Source organism: Heptranchias perlo, chromosome 5, assembly GCF_035084215.1.
Source record: "Heptranchias perlo isolate sHepPer1 chromosome 5, sHepPer1.hap1, whole genome shotgun sequence".
Taxonomy (NCBI): domain Eukaryota; kingdom Metazoa; phylum Chordata; class Chondrichthyes; order Hexanchiformes; family Hexanchidae; genus Heptranchias; species Heptranchias perlo.
This window is the reverse complement of record NC_090329.1, coordinates 101902404-101927210: the sequence shown is the minus strand read 5'-3', so window position 1 is coordinate 101927210 and position 24807 is coordinate 101902404. Positions and strand designations below refer to the sequence as shown.

The following is a 24807-nucleotide window of genomic DNA, read 5'->3' as shown; positions in this document are numbered from 1 at the left end:
TAACAGCAGGTTTGACAGTCTCTTAAGTGCCCAACACTGAAGTGTGCATTTATTAAAGTAGATTACATTTTACTAACATTGTATGCACTGCTAGTAAAGCATCCATTTCCCCATCATCTAACAGTTGAGGCAATAATACAACCCTGATTACAGGGGTCGTCCCTCCCTCAAAGGAATTGACTCTTGTTGGGTGCAGTCCATGGGCACTGACAACACTTCCAGTACAAAACCCAAGTGCCAATTATTTATGTGACCCTAGACAATGATTATTAACAGACTATTCTACCACAGAGGGCATCACAACAGAGTCTGATCTTATCCTTGCTCAAAGTTCAAACACATGAACTTTATATTAGGGGTCACTGGACCACAATTAGCAGCAGGAATCCTGAATGATTTATTTTTTGCTCTCTGAAGCCAAAGGTGCTGAGGTCAATTGTAGCCCTCAACTACTGCCCCAAATGAGACCAGCCATTTCGGGACAGACTGAGGACCAAACCAGGAAGCTCTGCCCTAAATGTCACAGTAGTAATCCAGCCAGTGTCTACTCACTAGGCCATCAGGTGTGCTCAGCGGGTACATTCTCATATCTCAAAGAGTCTATTTTTCCAGATTTCAGGACTTTGCATGTTACTCTGTGTTTATTTTCCCAGTCTTATTTTACCTCATCTTCCTCATCTGACATCATTTTCTTCTTCAGGTTATTGTAGAATGGAAGGATATCAGTACAGCTCTGGTCTCTGCAGCAATAAATGTGCAAGGTTAAGCCTCTGGATATATTCAAAAGGCATGTCCATCAACAAAAGGACTACTGGCAGTTCATAGATATCATAGGAAAAGGAATAACAGAAAGGAAATGACACTTTGTAGCTGTGTAAACCTCCAGTGACGACTTGTCATTTCCATTTTAAACATTAAGATTTGAAAGGTACCATGGGAATATTTTTGCACTGTATCACTTTACCCTAAGGGTACAAATTTAATTATTATGCTGGAGTTTTTAAAAAATGTTTGTATTGGAAGAACTGGAAGAAATGTAACAGAAAAATAAAAAAACACTTTTAATATAATGAAGCAAGAAGGGGAAAAATTATTATTTTTAAAAAAAGAAAATTAACATTGAATGACTTCCAGCAAGTTTTTTTTAACAAGTAAAAATAGTGTAAATGAAGTTAGTTTGTTTGAAACTTCAACACAACTCAGCCTAGAACACCATTCAGTGATAAAACCGGGTATCAAATACTTCTACATTTACTTTAATTTTAAAAAATATATATTGTAATTTATTTTTTTTACACCGGGTGTGAAATTCCTGGGATCAGGAGGCGCAACTGGGACACTTTTTAATGCTGAGGGGCTGGAATTGGGGGTGGTGGAGGGAACTAATTCTGCTGGGACTCAACCCCATGGAAAAAAGTGCAGGAAATTCCATTCAGGGGGCAGATAAGTCCTCCACTCTGCATGAAGGGGAGCATGTCTAGAGGTAATCCTGGACTATTCTGTGAATTGTGCCCATTACTCCCCTGTAAGGCCTCAATGAAACTTTAACCAGCTCAGAGCTGGCATATATATTCAATTGAGGCCCCTGGAAAAGTTCCAAAATGTAGTAAGACTAAGGTAATCAATTTTTTAAAAAGATTAAGGCATTATAAACAAAAGCAAAATACTGCAGATGCTGGAAATCTGGAATAAAAACAGAAAATGTTTTCTATCTGACCTGCTGCCTGTTTCCAGCATTTTCTGTTTTTATTTAAAGCATTATAAATGTATACAACTACCCACAAGTTGAAATTGTAAGATTTGAGTACACAATATTGTTACAGGGACTGGTACCAGAAAAATGACCATGAAAGCTGCCAGATGTTTCCCTGTTCTTCAAGACAGGCATCTGCTACCCCTTCCTTGTCTGGCCTACATGTGACTCCACTTTCACACTACATCTTAATGTCGTCAGGATAACTAGGGATGAACGGTAAATAGTGCCTCGTCAGTGCCATCCCATCCCAGGAATGAATTAAAAAAATATTGCAACATAGAAGTGAAGTTGCACAACAGTGCAACTACCAAAAACGTCGTGAAGACACAAGCAAAGTCTGAATTACTAGTTGTTGTACAAGAACAACAACTAGCATTTATATAGCACCTTACATGACCACAAGATGTCCCAAAGTACTTCACAGCCAATGCAGTTTTTTATAATTATTATGAGTTGTATCACCAGGGGCTGCAATTTAGTCAACTTTGGGAACAAAACCTTCTGGTAAGTGCTGGTTTGATGCGCAGCTTTTCACCAGAAAGAAACAGCATTACTTCTATGTAGATGTGCTAATAAGCATAAAACAAATTTTATCTGCCAAATAAAACAGCTACATATTATTTTGAAAGCCAAAATTCTTTGGAAAGTTTTACAGCACAAACAAAGCACAAAGCTGGCTACAATGGGACCATCCTTCCTGGAATGCACTCAATGAAGCAATGGAATTCCCCAGTTAAGAAAATGTACAGATTTCTCCATGGTAAAGCACCACGTTGCTCACAGTACTAAAAAAAAAGTCCTGAAAAGAGTAACCAAACCAAGGTGTGAGGGAGCTAAATTAACATATACAATTGTTGTTGAAGCACCCTTAGATTATTGACAATTTCGACCAATGACCGCCTCCGAATCTCATTGAAAGCAGAACCCCTCCCCCATGAACACGCCAGCATTTCTCCTTCAAGCAAAAGCAACCCAAAATCAACAAAACTGTGCAGAACAAAAGTGATACTAATGTTCACTGCAATTTTTTGAAACTATTTGAGTTTATAAAAGGGGACAAACCATGGGAGGACCTCTAAGATACCAATCCATTATAATTTGGTGTATGAAAACCTAAATGCCAAGAAAAAACTTGAAGGTTTCACTTAAAATGTAATTAAATTCAAACATTTAGTTTTATTATGGAAATGGTTCTGTTCACCCTACCCACAGGTCATGCAGCATCTGTGGAGAGAGAAGCAGAGTTACTGTTTCATGTCGCTGACCTTTCGTCAGAACTGGAAGATGTTAGAAATTAACAGTTTTTAAGCAAGTACAGAACCAGGGAAAAGGAGGGGAGGAAAGAACAAAGGGGAAGTTCAGTGGAGGGCAGGAGTGATTAAATGACAAAAGAAATGATGGTGCAAGGCAAAGGGGGTGGTAATGGGACAAGTAAAGAAACAAAAGATGGGTCGAGAGGAACTGTAAATGGCAACAGCAGAACTATTATCATGTCCGAAAAAATGGGAGCTGTGGTTATTGAAATCAGTAACAACCTTCCAGACTCAACAATGATTTCAATAACTTTAGATTATAACCACTGCTCCCATTTTTTCAGACAGCAGGTGCTGCTAATGGTTCTGCTGTTGCCATTTACAGCTCCTCTAGACACATCTTTTGTTTCTTTACTTTTTTTTTATTCGTTCACAGGATGTGGGCGTCACTGGCGAGGCCAGCATTTATTGCCCATCCCTAATTTCCCTCGAGACCCAACTTGTCCCATTACCACCCTCCTTGCCTTGCACCATCATCCCTTTTGTCATTTAATCACCCATACCCTCCACCACAGACCTTCCCTTTTGTTCTTTTCACCCCTCCCCCTTCTCCTGGCTCTGTACTTGCTTAAAAACTGTTAAGTCTTTACTTCTTCCAGTTCTGATGAAAGGTCATCGACTTGAAAAGTTAACTCTGTTTCTATCTCCACTGAAGCTGCCTGACCTGCTGAGTATTTCCAGAATTTTCTGTTTTTATTTCAGATTTCCAGCATCTGCAGTATCTTGCTTGTAATGTTTACCTGTCAGGATGGATCTATGTTTAAACCTGGCCTATATTGTCACTGTTCAGCTACTTCCTGTGGAAATATGATCTACATAAGCATATTCTGATGTCAATTACAGGCTAATTGCTAAATGTCAGCTCCCTGCTTCTCCCTCTGGAGAGATGTCAGTCTATGAAGATCAAATAAACCATCTAGAAGTATCTGTCCGCCTTTCTTTCTCTCTTTGTGTACCTTTTTTCTTAAGTTTGTTCAGTTGTGATTTGTTGAATATGATATTTGAATTAATCAGGTGCAAGCATGACACATACTTTGCATATGTAACAATGTGTCACAATTTGAGGTGTGACAGATGTGTACTAGATGCAAGACTTTCATATACAGACAGACACACAACAAACAAAAAACTTACTTTATAAACTGTAGAAGGACATCAATGACAAATTTGGCAGATTTAACGATAGGGCTTCCAGGCTCATTGAAAGTCCGTGCATTGTGTTCAATATATCGTATCTCCCACATGAGGGATGACATGCGCCTGAAAAATAATAGCATCACTCTGCTTAACCATACAAAATTAAAATTATTACACCACAACCACTGAAGGGCACCAGCAATAGGTGTGTAGGAGGAAATATATCCTACAATCCAGCATGGGGAGAAAGTGAGTGCACTACTCTTCTGGGATGCTGGATCCAGCATGGTATCACTCAAATGATACCAAAAATAAGTTTCTATTGGTATGTGATTCATGTCATCCTTCATTTAGTGCAAACCAATTATTAAAGCTGAGAGTTAGAATTGGAGTAAGTTAAGGAATAAAAGACCAAAAATAATTAAATGACAAATCATTCATTAAATATTGCCCATTCATTTAGGGAATGCAACTGGATTAAAATAGTTGATGCCTGTGACTAAATTTCCATTGTATTGTATTATTTGTAAAATAATAGTGGACGGAAAATCTTGCTAATCTCCGTATCCAAATTCACTTCTGGAAAGCAAAGCTACATGACGGGAGCATGAATTTGTAAAATCTAATTGTACACATCTCTACATCCTTCATTTCCAACCTGTTGCAAATTTTCACAGTACATGCATCATTATCGCTTTAGTATCTACTGAAATATAATATAAAGCAGATTGTTATAGTGGCTGCGGTCACTTTTTCACTTCCCAAATGTTTTAAGTTCAAATCAATTGTCAATATTTTAGAACTATGCACATATAATCTACTCTTCATTAAAGTTATTTGATAATTTGACTTTTTTACACTAATTTCCTACTTTACTATGTTATGTATATTGCTTAATTTATTAGATAATCCAACTTTTAAGCACTAAAACAATTTCAAATTATCAATAAATCAAATGCATCAAACAAACAAAATAACACAATTCTGAAATTTATTAGATTTTAGTTATTACCTTACTTGCCTTTAACGTAACTTTCATTTTTTCTAGTTTAGGTACTTCAGTCTCTAACTTGTGCCACCACTACCAGAAACATGGAAGGTTCGTGATGGTTCTGTGGTAGTGACACCCATTTCTTTATCTGTTGCTTAAGATGTATTTATTGTAATTTACTGTATGTTTTTCATACCTAAATTTCTTTTGACTCACTCGCTGAAATATGAATGCAGCCCTGTCCTCCCAGACATATCTGAGCTGAAGGCTAGTTTTAAATTTTAATCTTGATGAATTTTTAAAGCAGTACTGAGAGTTTTTTTTAAGTTAAAAATCTAGTAATATTTAAAATAATTATATTAAAACCATGTTACATCTTTATTGAGATGCCCAAAAACTATTCTTGTTTGGAAGTAGTAAGGTTTCACTGATAAAAAAATTTCCTGAACAATTTACTCAGATTTATGAATTTGAATTTCTTGGGGCCAAATGATAACTTTTACAATAGTACTCAAATATCCTATTCTCAAATTGTAAAAACTCATGGTTGTCTAAAAACAAATACCCATCATTAACAAGAGCGGAGGGGAAAAATGTTATGATTTTTCATCTTTTATAAGTCATCCAAGATATTATTTAATCCTTTCTTACTTAATAGTAATAACTTGCATTTATATAGCACCTTTCACAGCCTGAAAGGCATCCCAAAGCGCTTTACAGCCAATGAAGTACTCTTGAAGTGTCGGCACTGTTGTAATGTAGGAAATGTGGCAGCCAATTTGTGCACAGCAAGGTCCCACAAACAGCAATGGGATAATCACCAGATAATCTGTTTTAGTGATGTTGGTTGAAGGATAAATACTTCCCCGGACACCGGGAAGAAATCTCCTGTTCTTCTTCGAAATAGTACCATGGGATCTTTTATGTCCACCCGAGAGGGCAGACTTAGTTTAACATCTCATTCGAAAGACAGTGCATTACAGTGTCAGCCTAGACCTTGTGCTCAAGTCTGATTTGGGACTTGAACCCACAACCTTTTGACTCAGAGGCGAGAGTGCTATCAGTGAGCCATGGCTGACACCTAGTTCTTTACTAAGGCGGACACCTTCTTAATGAAGAATAACTGAAAGTAAACATCGGCAGTGAATTTGTCCATTTCATTTCACTTCATTGTTCAATTGAGAGAACTTTTTGGATAAACGCAAATCTATTTCTTTTTCACTCTGTAGTACTGACAGCAGTACACACTTTTAGCATTCCTCCCACTGCAAAGTTTCCTCCTTCAGTAAAGAGGGCTGAATTGCTAGGCTGTGGGCGTTTCCTATCTGCCATCGAGGTGCTTTTAAGTATTTTCTCCCCCTTAAATCTGTCAACCATTTCCCTAATTGATGGGCAAGACGGACCTGAGCTAGTGCAGGTGAATTCACTCTTTACCTTTCTCCCTCTTTCATCCCTCCAAGTGCAGCTTTACAACAACTCGGTGCATCTTCCTGCTTCTAAATTGAGATAATAATCTCGAAAATGTAAGAAACTGTGTGCGAGCTTTTGACCTATTGTTCCATGTTCTAGTACATTAATACACCAACCGGGTTGCCTGAGATGGTATGCTAATGCAGAGTCAGACGCAGGTTGTTCTTTCCTGCTGAGAAGGAATCCTTCATTACAACATACTCCTTCTCCTGACAGCAAGTAGATTGAAATCCCAGTCAAAACCGGGATTTGAATTCATGATCCCTGAGTTAAAGGTCCATGTTCTATCATGAGTTATTGGCTACCACCTTTATTCTTGCTCTCAGGTAAGACAAAGTGTAAACTCACCTGTAAAACCTATTCTCTACCCTCTCTTTAATTGTGTTGAGGTCTGTGGGATAAGCCACGACAGTACAATATAAAGGATAAGCCTGAAGGTCCACAGGCGCCACAAATGGAGCAGCAATATCTGAAATGAGTTCAGAAATGTTTGAACAATTTACAATATGAAAAGTTACTGTACCAAAACCGTTAAACCATACATATTGAAAATCCAGCCATTATTCAATTTATTGAAACAGAACAGAATAATATTAACAAACATGAAAGAAAAACGTTTTCAATGCCAAATGAAGTTAACATAATGAATCTCCTCAATGAAAGCACTTCATTCAGCTCATATCAATGTTCGAGTGAAATCATTTATGAATTAAATGCATTTGTGGTTCCTTATATTACTTCACTCACCTCATTTAAGGAAGCAGTGCTCTAAAGGACATTTTTTAATCCTTAAGGTGTAGTGTATATACAAAAGAAATATTTGTGATACTTTTAAAATATACTAGTTGCTTATATTTTAGTGTTAACTATACCCTGATTTCAGGCACAGACAGGGCATACTTAACCCGAAAATCTGGTGGAAGTCAGTTTGGCTGGATTGCAGCCCAATTTAGGTTCCACTCCATTAAGCGGCTGAACTTAGGGTGGACATTTCAAGTTCTGTGGGATGCAAATAGGAGCTTCATTAGGTTATTCAAAAAGAGGTAGGGAATGGCACCCCTCTTAGCTGACACGCTTGGAGGAAAAGGAGGAACTGGGGAGAGACGCCAGGTTGGTCAGGCTGCCCAAAAGGCAGCCCGTACCCTCCTCACACAGCCAAAACCTACATCTTCACAGAGAGGTGAAATGGCTTTGCTTTGACAGGTATCCTGCTGTTGTGAAAACAGACCCCCAGTGGCTATGAGATATAAATGTCAACTAACTAACATTTAGACTAGTTGGTTCTTCAGATGTACCCCAATAATGGGATGCAATACTTTAAATGCTACTGCATGAAAGAAAATACGCTTGGGCGATTGGCAGAACTTGTCAAGAAGTCACCAATTGTTTATGCAGGTCCTGGCACATTCTTGGAAACAATGTAGAGATCGGTCTTCTTTGAACCTGAGTCAACATAGAGGCAGAAGCCAAGGTGTACCATCTGTTGCAAGAACACCTGTGACTTTTTGCAGCAGGGGGCTGGCACATGCAGGGGTAGTAACGGTCTGCTGTGGCCTGAAACTTGGCTGCACCTCCTTTCAGATGTGCCATGAGGCTGCCCTATGGGGGTAGTGCTGTAGAGTGGTACAGAAGACAACCCTGCCTTGACATCAAGGAAGACTGTAAAGGCCTTAGAGAGGGTGCAGAGGAGATTTACTAGATGAGGGAAGAAGGGTGAGGGACTTCAATTATGTGGAGAGATTAGAGAAGCTGGGATTGTTCTCCTTAGAGCAGTGAAGGTTAAGGGGAGATTTAATAGAGGTGTTCAAAATTATGAAGGGTTTTGTACTAGAAATTAGCTAATTTCAATGGACCTAGACCAGATTAACTAATTGGAAACATGGTAGAGCACAGATTGGACCAAACAATCAGAGATATTTAAATTAAAATGGATGTGGTACATATTAAATGCATTTCAATTAGAAGTAATGGGATATGTCAAAGGCGGGGGTTCCATGGATAAATAGGGAGATTAGAGCAAAAATGTTATTAAAAAAGAGGTATATGAAGAGGGAATGATATAAAAAAAGCTGAATTATAAAAAGGTATAGAAAGGAAGCAAAAAGAGACATTGCAAAGACCAAGAGGAAGTATGAAACAAAACTGGAGGTCAGCATAAAGGAAAATAATAAGGGCTTTTGGGAGTTACCCTTTATGCGAGTATATATGGTAAGCTATAGAAATGAGTAATTTTTAGTTAGCCTTTTCGCCAAAGCGATTATTAACAGTGAGGTCATGGCATGTGTGTGCATAATAATTCACTTAAATAAAAACAGAAAATTCTGGAAATGTACAGGTCAATCATCTTCTGAAAATAACAGGCAGGTTAACGTTTTGGGTGCAGTTCTTCATCAAAGTTGAACCAGAAACCTTAACATCTTTTGGCTTTCAGATGCTGACTGAAAAGAATTGGAGAGCTTAACCATCGTGATTATTGATCACAGAGGTATTGGCAGAAGCCTGGAATCAAGAAGACTGTTTGATTTCTGCACAGGATCTAGCTAATAGCATAGAGACACCAAAAAAGCATTGGCGGGGCGGGGTGCTAAGAAGGTACAGAAAGTGAAACTTACTTAAAAGGACATGTAAGAGTTTTAACAAAGCTTCATATTCCAACTGCAGGTTTCATTTGAATTTAGTTACTTCAGGTTTTATTGGATAAGAACATACCAAGAGTTATGAGCTGATTGATCCCACCAAGGATTCTTTCACATTCTGCTTCTCTCTTCCTGCAGCCCCATTCTTCTTCCTGAGATTTGTACAGCTGTATTTTATGTTCAGCAGCAGTCAAGGGAACACTTGACCCAGGCTCAGTGGGGAAAACAGCTGAAATACAATAATCACAGTTAATCCAAAGGAAATAATAAATTTCTGATATTCTCTTATTAACTGAGGGTCAAAACTAACTGAATCATGTTGGCTCCAAAGTACATTTTTAAAAGCTTTATTCAGATAAAGTTTATAACAAGTTTTTTTAATAAAAAAATAGAATGGTTATGTTTGCATGTGTGCACCTGTACACGCGAGTGTGAGTGAGAAAAAAGTGTACTGATTATACATGTTACAGCCTTTGTATTGTACTCTATATGCTTCAGAAAGTGTATTAGGGAGACAGAGTGAGAGAGATACAGAGAGATAGATAGATGGAGGGAATGAGAATGCAAGTGAGGGAATGGGGGTCAGGGGGTGGGGGGAGAAAGAGAATTATGTTGGCAGTCTTAGACAAGGCATTGGAGGTCTGTTGCTGCCCATGGAAGAAAGGAAGAGATACAGTGAGAGACAAACATAGGAAGTAACTCTGAACTATAGCAGGAGCGTAAAACATCAACGGAAAGGAAGGTGGGGCATGGTGCATAACAGCTGATCGATCCGAGGCCGTCAATTTTCCGCCCCCGCTGAAATTGAAAGTTACCCCCATGGTGTATTTCCTCATTCTAATTCAATTTTGTGTTTTAAAAAAAACATAAGTAGATCTCTGAAAGTAAACAAAGGCTCTGAGAGAAATTGATAGGAGAGGAAGGAAATAGGTTAAGGTTGTGGGAATCTCTGGCCTCTTGCCACTTAGGTTTGAGGGGGAGCAAGTGGGTGTGGAGCACAGGGGTGGATGGAGGTTTGAGGACGAGGTGAGTGACAACAGAGCAAGGGAGAGGGGATAATACAAGGCTTGTGCAGATAGCTCAAAGAGACAGAGGTAGTGATGGGAGTGAGGAAGTGGTAGGAAGGAAGAAGAATTACATACAGTTTTACAGTACAGAAACAGACCATTCAGCCCAACAGGTCTATGTCAGTGTTTATGCTCCACACGAGCCTTCTCACACCTTACTTCATCTCATCCTATCAACATATCCTTCTATTCCTTTTTCCCTCATATATTTATCTAACTTCCCCTTAAATACATCTATGCTAATCGCCTCAACCACTCTATGCGAGTTCCACATTCTCACCACTTTCTGAGTAAAGAAGTTTCTCCTGAATTTCTTATTGGATTTATTAGTGACTATCTTATATTTAAGGCCGTTAGTTTTGGACTACCCTACAAGTGGAAACATCATCTCTATGTCTACCCTATCAAACCCCTTCATAATTTTAAAGACCTCTATCAGGTCACCTCTCAGTCTTCTCTTTTCTAGGGAAAAGAGCCCCAGCCCGTTCAGTCTTTCTTGATAGTTGTACCCTCTCAGTTCTGGTTTCATCCTTGTAAATCTTTTTTGCACTTTCTCCAGTACTTCTATCTCCTTTTTGTAATATGGAGACCAGGACTGTGCGCCGAACTGCAAGTGTGGTCTAACCAAGGTTTTATACAAGTTTAACAGAATTTCTCAGCCTTTGAATTCTATTCCATATTCTATTCAAGGAGTATGAGGCCTCCATATTCTTCTGACCAAGAAGTACCACCTCACACTTAACTATATTGAAATTCATTTGCCAATTACATGCCCATTCTGCAAGTTTATTAATGTCTTCCTGTGTTTTGTCACAGTCCTCCTCAGTATCAACTATAACCCCAATTTGGTGTCGTCCGCAAATTTTGAAATTGTACTTCCAATTCCTGAGTCCAAATTGTTGATATAAATGGTGAACAACAGCACCGATCCTTATGGAACACTGCTTCCCACCATTTGCCAGTCTGAGTAACTACCTTTAACCCCCACTTTCTCTTTTCTGTTTTGTAGCCAGCTTGCCATCCATTCTGCAACTTGTCCCGACTCCACCTCTGCTGTCTCTTCCCTAACTTTTTTTTAGTATGTGCGGATGCAATCCAATATTCATTGTCTACACTTCACATTCTGACAGCTGATCATCAGATATTCAGAACATTTTGCACAACAGTTTCTGTTACACCAGTTATTTTTACCCAGGAGTAGCAATTCACTTTCACTTCCTTAGTCATCGATCTTCTGAAGATTGCAATAACATTTTCACATCATAATAAAGAGTGCTCTCTTTGATATAGAAATAAATTATGAGATATTATTCTTCATATATTTCTAATTCTACTTTATAATACTCAGGATTAATTACAGAAAATACTTTTCACAAAAATTAGAAAATATCTAAAATCATAAAATCCAATGTATAACTGTGACCTGTGTATAACTGTATAATTGCCATTTTACTAAAAGTAATCAGGTGCATTGCATATAAAAAGTCCACAAGAATAAAATTATGACATACACATTATACAATATCAATGGCAATGGGCAGTGGATCTTCCTATAATTCATATAATATAAAGTACCCATCACTATGTATTTTTGAGCTCTGACAAGTAAATGGTTGCTCAGGCACAAAAAAAGCACCTCATCAAGGAGAACAAAGAATACACACACAACTCAAAAAAGATTTAAACCTTTGTATTTTTGTTTATTCGTTCATGGGATCTGGGCGTCACTGGCAAGGCCAGCATCCCTAATTGCCCTTGAGAAGGTGGTGGTGAGCCGCCTTCTTGAACCGCTGCAGTCTGTGTGCTGAAGGTTCTCCCACAGTGCTGTTAGGCACAGGATTTTGACCTAGTGGCGATGAAGGAACAGCGATATATTTCCAAGTCGGGATGGTGTGTGACTAGGAGGGGAACGTGCAGTGGTATTGTTCCCATGTGCCTGCTGCCCTTATCCTTCTAGATGGTAGAGGTCGTCGGTTTGGAGGGTGCTGTCGAAGAAGCATTGGCGAGTTGCTGCAGTGCATCCTGTAGATGGTACACACTGCAGCCACGGGGCGCCAGTGGTGAAGGGAGTGAACGTTTAGGGTGGTGGATGGGGTACCAATCAAATGGGCTGCTTTGTCCTGGATGGTGTTGAGCTTCTTGAGTGTTGTTGGAGCTGCACTCATCCAGGCAAGAAGAGAGTATTCCATCACACTCCTGACTTGTGCCTTGTTGATGGTGTAAAGGCTTTGGGGAGCCAGGAGGTGAGTCACTCGCCACAGAATACCCAGCCTCTGACCTGCTCTTGTAGCCACAGTATTTATGTGACTGGTGCAGTTAAGTTTCTGGTCAATGGTGACCCCCAGGATGTTGATGATGGGGGAATCGGCGATGGTGATGCCATTGAATGGCAAGGGGAGGTGATTAAACTCTATCTCGTTGGAGATGGTCATTGCCTGGCGCGAATGTTACTTGCCACTTATCAGCCCAAGCCTGGATGTTGTCCAGATTGTGCTGCATGCGGGCACGGACTGCTTCATTATCTGTGGGGTGGTGAATGGAACTGAACACTGTGCAATCATCGGCAAATATTCCCATTTCTGACCTTATGATGGAGGGAAGGTCATTAAAAAGGGTAGTCGGCAGAAGGCTGGAAATTATAGACCAGTTAGCCTAACATCTGTGGTGGGTAAAATTTTGGAGTCTATTATTAAGGAGACAGTAGCGGAACATTTGGATAAACATAATTTAATAGGACGAAGTCAGCATGGCTTTACGAAGGGGAAGTCATGTCTGACAAATTTGCTTGAGTTCTTTGAGGACATAACGTACAGGGTGGATAAAGGGGAACCAGTGGACATAGTGTATTTAGACTTCCAGAAGGCATTCGACAAGGTGCCACATAAAAGATTATTGCTCAAGATAAAGAATCACTGGATTGGGGGTAATATTCTGGCATGGGTGGAGGATTGGTTATCTAACAGGAAGCAGAGAGTTGGGATAAATGGTTCATTCTCGGACTGGCAACCAGTAGCCAGTGGTGTTCCGCAGGGGTCGGTGCTGGGTCCCGAACTCTTTACAATCTATATTAACGATTTGGAGGAGGGGACCGAGTGTAACATATCAAAGTTTGCAGATGATACAAAGGTGGGAGGGAAAGTAGAGAGTTAGGAGGACATAAAAAACCTACAAGGGGATATAGACAGGCTGGGTGAGTGGGCGGAGATTTGGCAGATGCAATATAATATTGGAAAATGTGAGGTTATGCACTTTGGCAGGAAAAATCAGAGAGCAAGGGCCCGATTTTAGCAGGGCTGCGGGTTCTCGGTGGATGGGCTAGCGGGCGCGTGGGTAACGTGCCCGGTGGAATTAGTGGGTTTCCCGCGCGATCATAGCAGGCAAACCACTAATTGGATTCACTTACCTGCTCCTCCGGGTTCCCCGCTGCTGATCTGCGCGTCGGGCGGGCTGCACATGCGCAGTAAGATCTGTCAGCTGGAGGCGCTCTATTTAAAGGGGCAGTTCTCCATTGCTGCAACCAATACCAAAGATGACTGCATGGAGCAGCCCAGGGGGAAGGCTGCTCCCAGTTTAATGATGCCTCACCCCAGGTATCAATACATTGGGTGAGGAGGAGGGGGAGGACAGAGATCTTCCACCCGGCGGGCGGGAGGAAGCGGCCCGCCTCCGCCACCAGGAAGGCCTGGCTCGAGGTGGCAGAGGGGGTCACCTGCGCCACCAACATATCGCCCACCTGCACACAGTGCAGGAGGCGGTCCAATGACCTCAGTAGGTCAGCCACAGTGAGTACACGTAGTCTTTCCCCTACACTCCGTCTGCCACATCACTGCCCCCACCCCACATCTCCTTCGGCACTGCCAACACTACTCTGTCACATCACCCCTCATACCCACTCAAACCCCATCCTCACCTTACCTGCACCTACTCACCTCGCCAGTACTCACCCCGCCACTACCACGCAACCCAATCCTCATACAATCTCATGGCTCTATCTCATACTCACCCTCTCGTGCATCTCCCTCACGGCCAGCCTCACTCAACCTGCCACCACCTGTGCTGCAGCCACAGGGCATGCATCACATATGTGCAGTAGGCAGCGTAAGGCAGACGTGTCGTGAGCATGAAGGGGATGCACAAGGGTGTTTGAGGGTTTGTCATGGGTGTTACCTATATTGAATTTCAGAACAACTCACAGCACACATTATATTAGCACCACTACTGCCATGTCTTCGCCAATCCTGTCCGGTTTGTGCAATAATGCCCGCTTCCTGGGTATCACTATGAGGACCCATCACTGATGCCACCCATTGTGTCACTGCAGAGTGGGTGTAGGTGTATTTGCAGGGCTCTTCCGCGCTGACGACTGAGAGACATCGGCGATGTCCCCGGTTGCACCCTGGAAGGCTGCGGAGGAGAAGTTCGGGAGGGCAGTGGTGACTTTGACAGCGACAGGTAGGAAGATGGTGCACGGGCCAGCCAGGAGCAGCTCGGCATGAAAGAGGCTGCAGATGTCCACGGCTACATGTCGAGTGACTCTGAGCCTCCGTGTGCACTGCTGCTCAGAGAGGTCCAGGAGGCTGAGCCTCGGTCTGTAGAACCTGTGGCGAGGGTAGTGCCCTCCGCGACGCATCTCTCTCTGCGGTAGCCCTCCCTCCTGCTGTACAGGTGGATGTGGCACAGCACTCTGTTGTGGAGCTCCACGTGTCAGAGGTGGACGGCGTGGATGGCGAGGCTGGTGATGCTGTTCGCCCTCCGAGGGGGTCATGACTGCAGCTACGGCGGCCCCCATCCGGAAGATGTACATCTGAGGGGGTCCGCAAGGTAGGTACATGTCTCCAGACCCAGTGGTAAGTGTGCAGGTTGGTGACTTTGACCGTCAGGAGGAGGGTGGTGGAGGCCAAACTTTGTCCCAAGTGACAGAGTGGCCTCCTGCAATGGGTGAGGGTCTCCCCCCCCCCGACCTGTCAAATGGACCTTTGCAGCTGCCACAGGCTGACAGCTGCAACACGTCCATTCGAGCTGGGAGTGTTTCCCCCAGTGTGGGAAACAGTCCCATGTTGTTCCAAAATCCCACATAGTCCCTTAATCAGGTCAGTTAATGACCTGAAATACCAAACTAAATATTGTCAAGTGGCATCCCGCTGGCTTTAATTGCCTGCGGGATTCCCACCAGCGGGGGCTGCGCGCGCACGCCGGCGCGTCAGCGGGGAACCCGGAAGTGGGCGGGATCGAGGCGGGATCCGGTCCCGCTCCTGGATTTCGCCATTTTCGGGGCCCCCCCCCGCTGAGAACGCACCCGATAGCGGGTGGTAAAATTGAGCCCCAAGTTATTATCTTAATGGCGAGAAACTGGAAAGTACTGCAGTACAAAGGGATCTGGGGGTCCTAGTGCAAGAAAATCAAAAAGTTAGTATGCAGGTGCAGCAGGTGATCAAGAAGGCCAACAGAATGTTGGCTTTTATTGCTAGGGGGATAGAATATAAAAACAGGGAGGTATTGCTGCAGTTATATAAGGTATTGGTAAGACCGCACCTGGAATACTGCATACAGTTTTGGTGTCCACACTTAAGAAAAGACATACTTGCTCTCGAGGCAGTACGAAGAAGGTTCACTCGGTTAATCCCGGGGATGAGGGGGCGGACATATGAGGAGAGGTTGAGTAGATTGGGACTCTACTCATTGGAGTTCAGGGGAATGAGAGGCGATCTTATTGAAACATATAAGATTGTGAAGGGGCTTGATCGGGTGGATGCGGTAAGGATGTTCCCAAGGATGGGTGAAACTAGAACTAGGGGGCATAATCTTAGAATAAGGGGCTGCTCTTTCAAAACTGAGATGAGGAGAAACTTCTTCACTCAGAGGGTGGTAGGTCTGTGGAATTTGCTGCCCCAGGAAGCTGTGGAAGCTACATCATTAAATAAATTTAAAACAGAAATAGACAGTTTCCTAGAAGTAAAGGGAATTAGGGGTTACGGGGAGCGGGCAGGAAATTGGACATGAATTTAGATTTGAGGTTAGGATCAGATCAGCCACGATCTTATTGAATGGCGGAGCAGGCTCGAGGGGCCGATTGGCCTACTCCTGCTCCTATTTCTTATGTTCTTATGATGAAGCAGTTGAAGATGGTTGGGCCTAGGACACTGTCCTGAGGAACTCCTGCAGCAATGCCCTGGGGCTGAGATGATTGGCCTCCAACAACCACTACCATCTTCCTTTGTGCTAGGTATGACTCCAGCCACTGGAGAGTTTTCCCCCTGATTCCCATTAATTTCAATTTTACTAGGGCTCCTTGGTGCCACACTCGGTCAAATGCTGCCTTGATGTCGAGGGCAGTCACTCTCACCTCACCTCTGGAATTCAGCTCTTTTGTCCATGTTTAGACCAAGGCTGTAATGAGGTCTGGAGCCGAGTGGTCCTGGTGGAACCCAAACTGAGCATCGGTGAGCAGGTTACTGGTGAGTAAGTGCTGCTTGATAGCACTGTCGACGACACCTTCCATCACTTTGCTGATGATTGAGAGTAGACTGATGGGGCGGTAATTGGTCGGATTGGATTTGTCCTGCTGTTTGTGGACAGGACATACCTGGGCAATTTTCCACATTGTCGGGTAGATGCCAGTGTTGTAGCTGTACTGGAACAGCTTGGCTAGAGGCACAGCTAGTTCTGGAGCACAAGACTTCAGCACAACAGCCGGGGTGTTGTCGGGGCCCATAGCCTTTGCTGTATCCAGTGCACTCAGCCGTTTCTTGATATTGCGTGGAGTGAATCGAATTGGCTGAAGACTGGCTTCTGTGATGGTGGGGATTTCGGGAGGAGGCCGAGATGGATCATCCACTCGGCACTTCTGGCTGAAGATGGTTGCAAATGCTTCAGCCTTGTCTTTAGCACTCATGTGCTGGACTCTGCCATCATTAAGGATGGGGATGTTCACAGATCCTCTTCCTCCTCCCGTTAGTTGTTTAATTGTCCACCACCATTCACGACTGGATGTGGCAGGACTGCAGAGCTGTGATCTGATCCGTTGGTTGTGGAATCGCTTAGCTCTGTCTCTTGCATGTTGCTTCCGCTGTTTAGCATGCATGTAGTTCTGTGTTGTAGCTTCACCAGGTTGGAACCTCATTTTTAGGTACGCCTGGTGCTGCTCCTGGCATGCTCTTCTACACTCCTCATTGAACCAGTGTTGATCCTCTGGCTTGTTGGTGATAGTAGAGTGAGGAATATGCCGGGCCATGAGGTCTGGCTTATTCCTCACTCTACCATTATGTATGAATATTTCATTCACTTCTGGCCACAAACAAATTATATTTCCAGTCATCTCTATTATGCACAGAAGTGATATCTAATGTTTAATAGTCTGGAAGCTGTAGTTAAGGCAGAAGTATACTTGGATGCTTTTGAGTTTTCTCTACATACCATCATTAGGTATCGCCTCCATATCCCAAGGGCTCATCTTCTCAGTGTCTCCATTATCCCAGCTGGAAGTATAAAGGCAAGACATAAGCCTCTAAAGCCTGTATTAATATTCACATATCAAACTCTGAATCAGGTTGGATTTCAATGATACTTGAAATTTTTTTTTAAACTGAAGATATAGTTTTTAGGTCATACATTGTACGCTCTTATGTGCCATGTTGGGATGTGGGCTCATGTCTACAATTCTCCACAGTGAATTTTTTATGTCAATTGTGCCATCATGAGAAAGCACCCGTAAGGGGAAAATCGAGTGCCTTCCCAAGGGAGTTACAGGTTTGTGGGCATGGAGAAGGAGAGAACACAGGGGAGAGAGGATGTTGGGGGAGAGAGAGGATGTTGGGGGAGAGAGAGGATGTTGGGGGAGAGAGAGGATGTTGGGGGAGAGAGAGGATGTTGGGGGAGAGAGAGGATGTTGGGGGAGAGAGAGGATGTTGGGGGAGAGAGAGGATGTTGGGGGAGAGAGAGGATGTTGGGGGAGAGAGAGGATGTTGGGGGAGAGAGAGGATGTTGGGGGAGAGAGAGGATGTTGGGGGAGAGAGGATGTTGGGGGAGAGAGAGGATGTTGGGGGAGAGAGAGGATGTTGGGGGAGAGAGAGGATGTTGGGGTAGAGAGAGGATGTTGGGGGAGAGAGAGAGAGAGAGGATGTTGGGGGAGAGAGAGAGAGGATGTTGGGGGAGAGAGAGGATGTTGGGGGAGAGAGAGGATGTTGGGGGAGAGAGAGGATGTTGGAGGAGAGAGAGAGAGGATGTTGGGGGAGAGAGAGAGAGGATGTTGGGGGGGGAGAGAGAGAGGATGTTGGGGAGAGAGAGAGAGAGGATGTTGGGGGAGAGAGAGAGAGGATGTTGGGGGAGAGAGAGAGGATGTTGGGGGAGAGAGAGAGAGAGAGAGAGAGAGAGGATGTTGGGGGAGAGAGAGAGGATGTTGGGGGAGAGAGAGAGAGGATGTTGGGGGGGAGAGAGAGAGGATGTTGGGGGGGAGAGAGAGAGGATGTTGGGAGGGAGAGAGAGAGGATGTTGGGGGGGAGAGAGAGAGAGAGAGAGAGAGAGGATGTTGGGGGAGAGAGAGAGAGGATGTTGGGGGAGAGAGAGGATGTTGGGGGAGAGAGAGAGAGAGAGGATGTTGAGGGAGAGAGAGAGGATGTTGGGGGAGAGAGAGAGGATGTTGGGGGAGAGAGAGGATGTTGGGGGAGAGAGAGGATGTTGGGGGAGAGAGAGGATGTTGGAGGAGAGAGATAGAATGTTGGGGGAGAGAGAGGATGTTGGGGGAGAGAGAGGATGTTGGGGGAGAGAGAGGATGTTGGGGGAGAGAGAGGATGTTGGGGGAGAGAGAGGATGTTGGAGGAGAGAGGGAGAGGATGTTGGGGAGAGAGAGAGAGAGGATGTTGGGGGAGAGAGAGAGAGGATGTTGGGGGAGAGAGAGAGAGGATGTTGGGGAGAGAGAGAGAGAGGATGTTGGGGGAGAGAGAGAGAGGATGTTGGGGGAGAGAGAGAGAGGATGTTGGGGGAGAGAGAGAGAGGATGTTGGGGGGGAGAGAGAGAGGATGTTGGGGGGGAGAGAGAGAGGATGTTGGGGGAGAGAGAGAGAGAGAGAGGATGTTGGGGGAGAGAGAGGATGTTGGGGGAGAGAGAGAGAGAGAGGATGTTGAGGGAGAGAGAGAGGATGTTGGGGGAGAGAGAGAGAGGATGTTGGGGGAGAGAGAGAGAGGATGTTGGGGGAGAGAGAGAGAATGTTGGGGGAGAGAGAGAGAGGATGTTGGGGGAGAGAGAGGATGTTGGGGGAGAGAGAGAGAGAGAGGATGTTGAGGGAGAGAGAGAGGATGTTGGGGGAGAGAGAGAGAGAATGTTGGGGGAGAGAGAGAGAATGTTGGGGGAGAGAGAGAGAGGATGTTGGGGGAGAGAGAGAGGATGTTGGGGGAGAGAGAGAGGATGTTGGGGGAGAGAGAGAGGATGTTGGGGGAGAGAGAGAGAGGATGTTGGGGAGAGAGAGAGAGGATGTTGGGGGAGAGAGAGAGAGGATGTTGGGGGAGAGAGAGAGAGAGGATGTTGGGGGAGAGAGAGAGAGGATGTTGGGGGAGAGAGAGGATGTTGGGGGAGAGAGAGAGGATGTTGGGGGAGAGAGAGAGAGGATGTTGGGGGAGAGAGAGAGAGGATGTTGAGGGAGAGAGAGAGGATGTTGAGGGAGAGAGAGAGGATGTTGGGGGAGAGAGAGAGAGGATGTTGGGGGAGAGAGAGAGAGGATGTTGGGGGAGAGAGAGAGAATGTTGGGGGAGAGAGAGAGAGGATGTTGGGGGAGAGAGAGAGAGGATGTTGGGGGAGAGAGAGAGAATGTTGGGGGAGAGAGAGAGAGGATGTTGGGGGAGAGAGAGAGGATGTTGGGGGAGAGAGAGAGAGGATGTTGGGGAGAGAGAGAGAGAGGATGTTGGGGGAGAGAGAGAGAGGATGTTGGGGGAGAGAGAGAGAGGATGTTGGGGAAGAGAGAGAGGATGTTGGGGAGAGAGAGAGAGGATGTTGGGGGAGAGAGAGAGAATGTTGGGGGAGAGAGAGAGAGGATGTTGGGGGAAAGAGAGAGAGGATGTTGGGGGAGAGAGAGAGAGGATGTTGGGGGAGAGAGAGAGAGGATGTTGGGGGAGAGAGAGAGGATGTTGGGGGAGAGAGAGAGAGGATGTTGGGGAGAGAGAGAGAGAGGATGTTGGGGGAGAGATAGAGAGGATGTTGGGGGAGAGAGAGAGAGGATGTTGGGGGAGAGAGAGAGAGGATGTTGGGGGAGAGAGAGAGAGGATGTTGGGGGAGAGAGAGAGAGGAAGGAGGGAGAGAGAGAGAGAGGAAGGAGGGAGAGAGAGAGAGAGGAAGGAGGGAGAGAGAGAGAGAGGAAGGAGGGAGAGAGAGAGGAAGAAGAGAGAGAAAGAAGGGGGAGAGAGAAAGACAGAGAGAATGAATGATAATGCGTGCAAGGGTAGGATGGGAAGAGAACTACTTTGGCAGTATTAAGACAAGGAATTGGGGTTATGCTGCTGCCCATTGAACCATGAATCACAGCCTTCCAGCCAGAAAGATTTAAAACGGCAAGAACGCTGAAAGACATTTTTACAACAGTCTGAAGCAATGAAGATATTTTTGTTTGTGAACACATTTTATAGTGTCTTTTACTGAAGTACTGCATAAATATTTGTAAAACAATAAATTTAACTGAACAAAATTACAGCTCTATTATAGAGCAGCCAATCAGCTGGAGGAGTGGCACAATCAACAGGAACAGAACAGAAATTGCTGGAAACACTCAGGTCGGTCAGCGTCTGTGGAGAGAACAAACAAGTTAACATTTCAGGTGTAGACCCTTCATCAGAACCGACAAAGCATTTATACCTGAAACATTAACTCAATTGTTCTCTCCACAGTTGCTAATTAGCCTGTCGAGTGTTTCCAGCATTTTCTATTTTTGTTTCAGATTTCCAGTATCTTCAATTTTTTGCTTTTTATTTACAATCAACAGGAAGTTGGCATTGCTATTAATGTTAAAACCAACAGTGAGAAACTCTTCCAGCATTATAATAGAAAAAGTATTATCCAAGATGAATCCAGAACTCTTAAAGATGCAAACAGGGTTAAAACAAAGAATGATCAAAAAAAGTCAACACTAAGGCCCAGAAAGCAAAGAATAGTGGTGAACGGTTATTTTTCAGACTGGAGGGAAGTATACAGTGGTGTTCCCCACGAGTCAGTATTCGGACACTGCTCTTTTTGATATGTATTAATGACCTGGACTTGGGTATGCAGGGTATAATTTCAAAGTTTGCTGATGACACAAAACTCGGAAATGTAGTAAACAATGTGGAGGATAGCAACAGACTTCAGGAGGACATAGACAGACTGGTGAAATGGGCAGACACATAGCAGATGAAATTTAACATACAGACGTATGAAGTGATGCATTTTGGTAGGAAGAATGAGGAGAGGCAATATTAATTAAATGGTACCATTTTAAAAGAGGTGCAGGAACAGAGAGACCTCGGGGTGCATATACACAAATCTTTGAAGGTGGCAGGACAAGTTGAGAAGGCTGTTAAAAAAGCATATGGGATCCTGGGGGTTTTATTAATAGAGGCAGAGAGTACAAAAGCAATGAAGTTATGCTAAACCTTTATAAATCACTGGTTAGGCACCAGCTGGAGTCCAATTATGGGCACCACATTTTAGGATGGGTGTAAAGACCTCGGTGAGGGTGCAGAGGGGATTTACTAGAATGGTACCAGGGATGCGGGTTATGTGAAGAGACTGGAGAAGCTGGGGTTGTTCTCCTTGGAACAGAGAAGGTTAAGGGGAGATTTAATAGAGGTGTTCAAAATCATGATGGATTTTGAATGAGTAAATAAGGAGAAACTGTTTCCAGTGGCAAAAGGGTCGGTAACTAGAGAACACGGATTTAAGGTGATCGGCAAAAGAACCAGAGGCGAGATATGGAAAAAAATTTTAACACAGCAAGTTGTTATGATCTGGAATGCATTGCCTGAAAGAATAGTGGAAGCAGATTCAACAACAACTTTTAAAAGGGAATTGGATAAATACTTGAAGGGAAAATATCTGCAGGCCTGTGGGGAAAAGGGCAGGGGAATGGGATGAATTGGATAGCTCTTGCAAAGAGCCGTCACAGGCACAATAGGCTGAATGGCCTCCTTTTGTACTGTATCAATCTATGATCCTATGAACGTCTTTGACTTTTTTTGAGAAAAGCCGTAACTTGTCAATGGGAAGCTAAATCTTAACGCAATGGATATCAATGATAAAGCCTGGAGGTGGATAACAATTTACATTCCCATAGTGCTTCTCGTGGAAATGAAATTGGCTGAAAGACAGCAGATACTAGCTAGGGAAGTGATATCAGATTGAGGACGATACACCGGGAATTGGTGTTGTGATCCCAATAGTTCCTAATTAATAAACAAACTGGATTCAGAACCAAAATTCAATTTGGTTGACTTTGCAGATAGTCGAGGGGGGGTGCAGAAATCAAGTCTAACAAGGTAACTTAGGAACTACAGACAATCTAGACAAAATTTGCAAGTGGGCATAATTATGAGAGATGAAATTCAGGACATATAAATGCAAGGAATTACACCTAGGAAGAAATAAAGGGAGACATGGTCAATGAATGGTCTTGAAATAGCTAGGAGGGAAGCTGAACATATGAACATACAAAATTGGCAGGCAAGAAAAGACCAGTTGGACCATCAAGCCTGCCCCACATCATGATGGATGGTGCATCATGAAAGGAATCTGGGATTAACAGTGGACTAGACACTTAGCTTCATGTTGGGGCAATGTACTCCCCATTTCCCCACTTGTTCCCTGTATATACTTACATATTTTTCATCCCCAATTACTGAGTTCCCTCTTGAATATAATGGCTGATTCAGCTTCAGTAGACATCTATGGTAAAGCTTTCCACTTCCTAATAAGCCTATGCATGAAAAAATATCTTATAAATTCCCTCTTTATGTCCTAGTACTAATCCTAAGCTTATGCCCCTAGTTACCAATTTGCAAATTGGTGGTGAATTAATTTCCTTATTATCAATTTGCTATTCAGTGGTGAATTAATTCTTGGAATGTCCTTCTGGGTAGGGTAGTGGAGGCAAAAGCTTTGGAATCATTCAACAGGCAGTCAGATGCTGTGATGGCGGGGCTGTACATTTCTATGGAAGAAAGAGAAATTGATGGGCCAAATGGCCTCCCTCATCCGTATGTAACTTTGCAACTATCCTACTTAATTTAAGTCAAAGTTAATTTATGTTCAGTTTTTACAGAACACTTCAATGATTATCTTACCAGACATTGTAGCACTGGAATAGACTATCTGGATAGACTGGCTGTAGCGGCTCCTGGCTTTCAATTGTCCCAAACCACCATGCATCATCAATCACTGACCGAAATCGATCACCTAAAGAGTAGCAGGAAAAAAGGACATTGGTATTCAGATTAGAATGGAAAGCCTCTGCATGTCAACCGTATTAAAATAATTACAATGCAATCTTAAATAGATTATATTTAAATAATCTAGCAAGCCAAGTCAGCAATATTTTTTGTAATCTCCTGCAAGATCCCTTACTTCTGACACAGTAAAATCACTTGTTCAATCTTGCAAAATTCAGCTGGTCTTATTTGATCTATAACATCCTACTAAAACTTCAATAATGCTTTTATGTCCAACTGTGGGTGGTCCAGTACAAACATTTTATTTTAAATAATATTAATTGCAGGGATGGTGAATATCCAGTTGCATTGCTCACAGTGAGTCGAAGGATACACTGTTTTATAAGACAGTATATCATATAATGCACAAAGTATTATATAATGCAAGTGCACCGTCAAACACATTCCTAACATCATCCTCTACATAGGGATATTCAGTGGGAACTTTAGAAGGAATATGGAAGATTAAAATTTTAAAGTCACTTTCACCAGCGGGAAAAATAGGAGACAAGATGATGGCAGGCACCCCTCAACCTGCAAAATTGGGCATGGAGGTCAGAAGCATATTCTGCACCCAAGATGATCACTGCAACCCAGTGTGGCCAACAAGCACAAAGGGCTGGAATCCAATGCACAACATGCGCACTAGGTTCATTAAGGCCTGAGAGCTATTTAAATAAGACCTTTACCCCATATCTGGCTGGAGCAACTGAAGTTGCATAGAGCCCATTTGGAATAGATGCTAAAAGGGAGGCCGCAATGGTTATAACAAAATTCAGGCACTTCTGCTTTGTGTCCCTCAGCACCAATGCCCCCTTATCCAATGCCCCACTCCCTGTGAAGAAAGTGCACAATGCAGAACAGGCAACCTAGAGCACTTGCCCAACAATGCAGCCCTGGCAGCTCACTGAGACACGCAACTGGAAAACAAGTAAAATATACAGTTGAGCTGCCCTCATTTGATGGGGCACGGTCAGACTAGTTCTGCACAGGCTACA

At 43.5% G+C, this 24807-nt stretch overlaps 1 protein-coding gene across 3 annotated transcripts in view; it reads right to left on the bottom strand.

The window, feature by feature from the left end:
• phip (pleckstrin homology domain interacting protein) overlaps window positions 1-24807 on the bottom strand; it is a 219148-nt gene that overhangs the window by 34516 nt on the left and 159825 nt on the right. For all 3 annotated transcript variants that reach the window (XM_067984931.1, XM_067984932.1, XM_067984933.1), the window contains exons 28-33: window positions 23666-23777; window positions 17784-17845; window positions 9377-9532; window positions 7016-7136; window positions 4204-4329; window positions 665-740 (exon numbers count right to left, since the gene is read on the bottom strand). In XM_067984931.1, the coding sequence (XP_067841032.1) occupies window positions 665-740; window positions 4204-4329; window positions 7016-7136; window positions 9377-9532; window positions 17784-17845; window positions 23666-23777 (653 nt within the window). The remainder of the gene's footprint in view (window positions 1-664; window positions 741-4203; window positions 4330-7015; window positions 7137-9376; window positions 9533-17783; window positions 17846-23665; window positions 23778-24807) is intronic.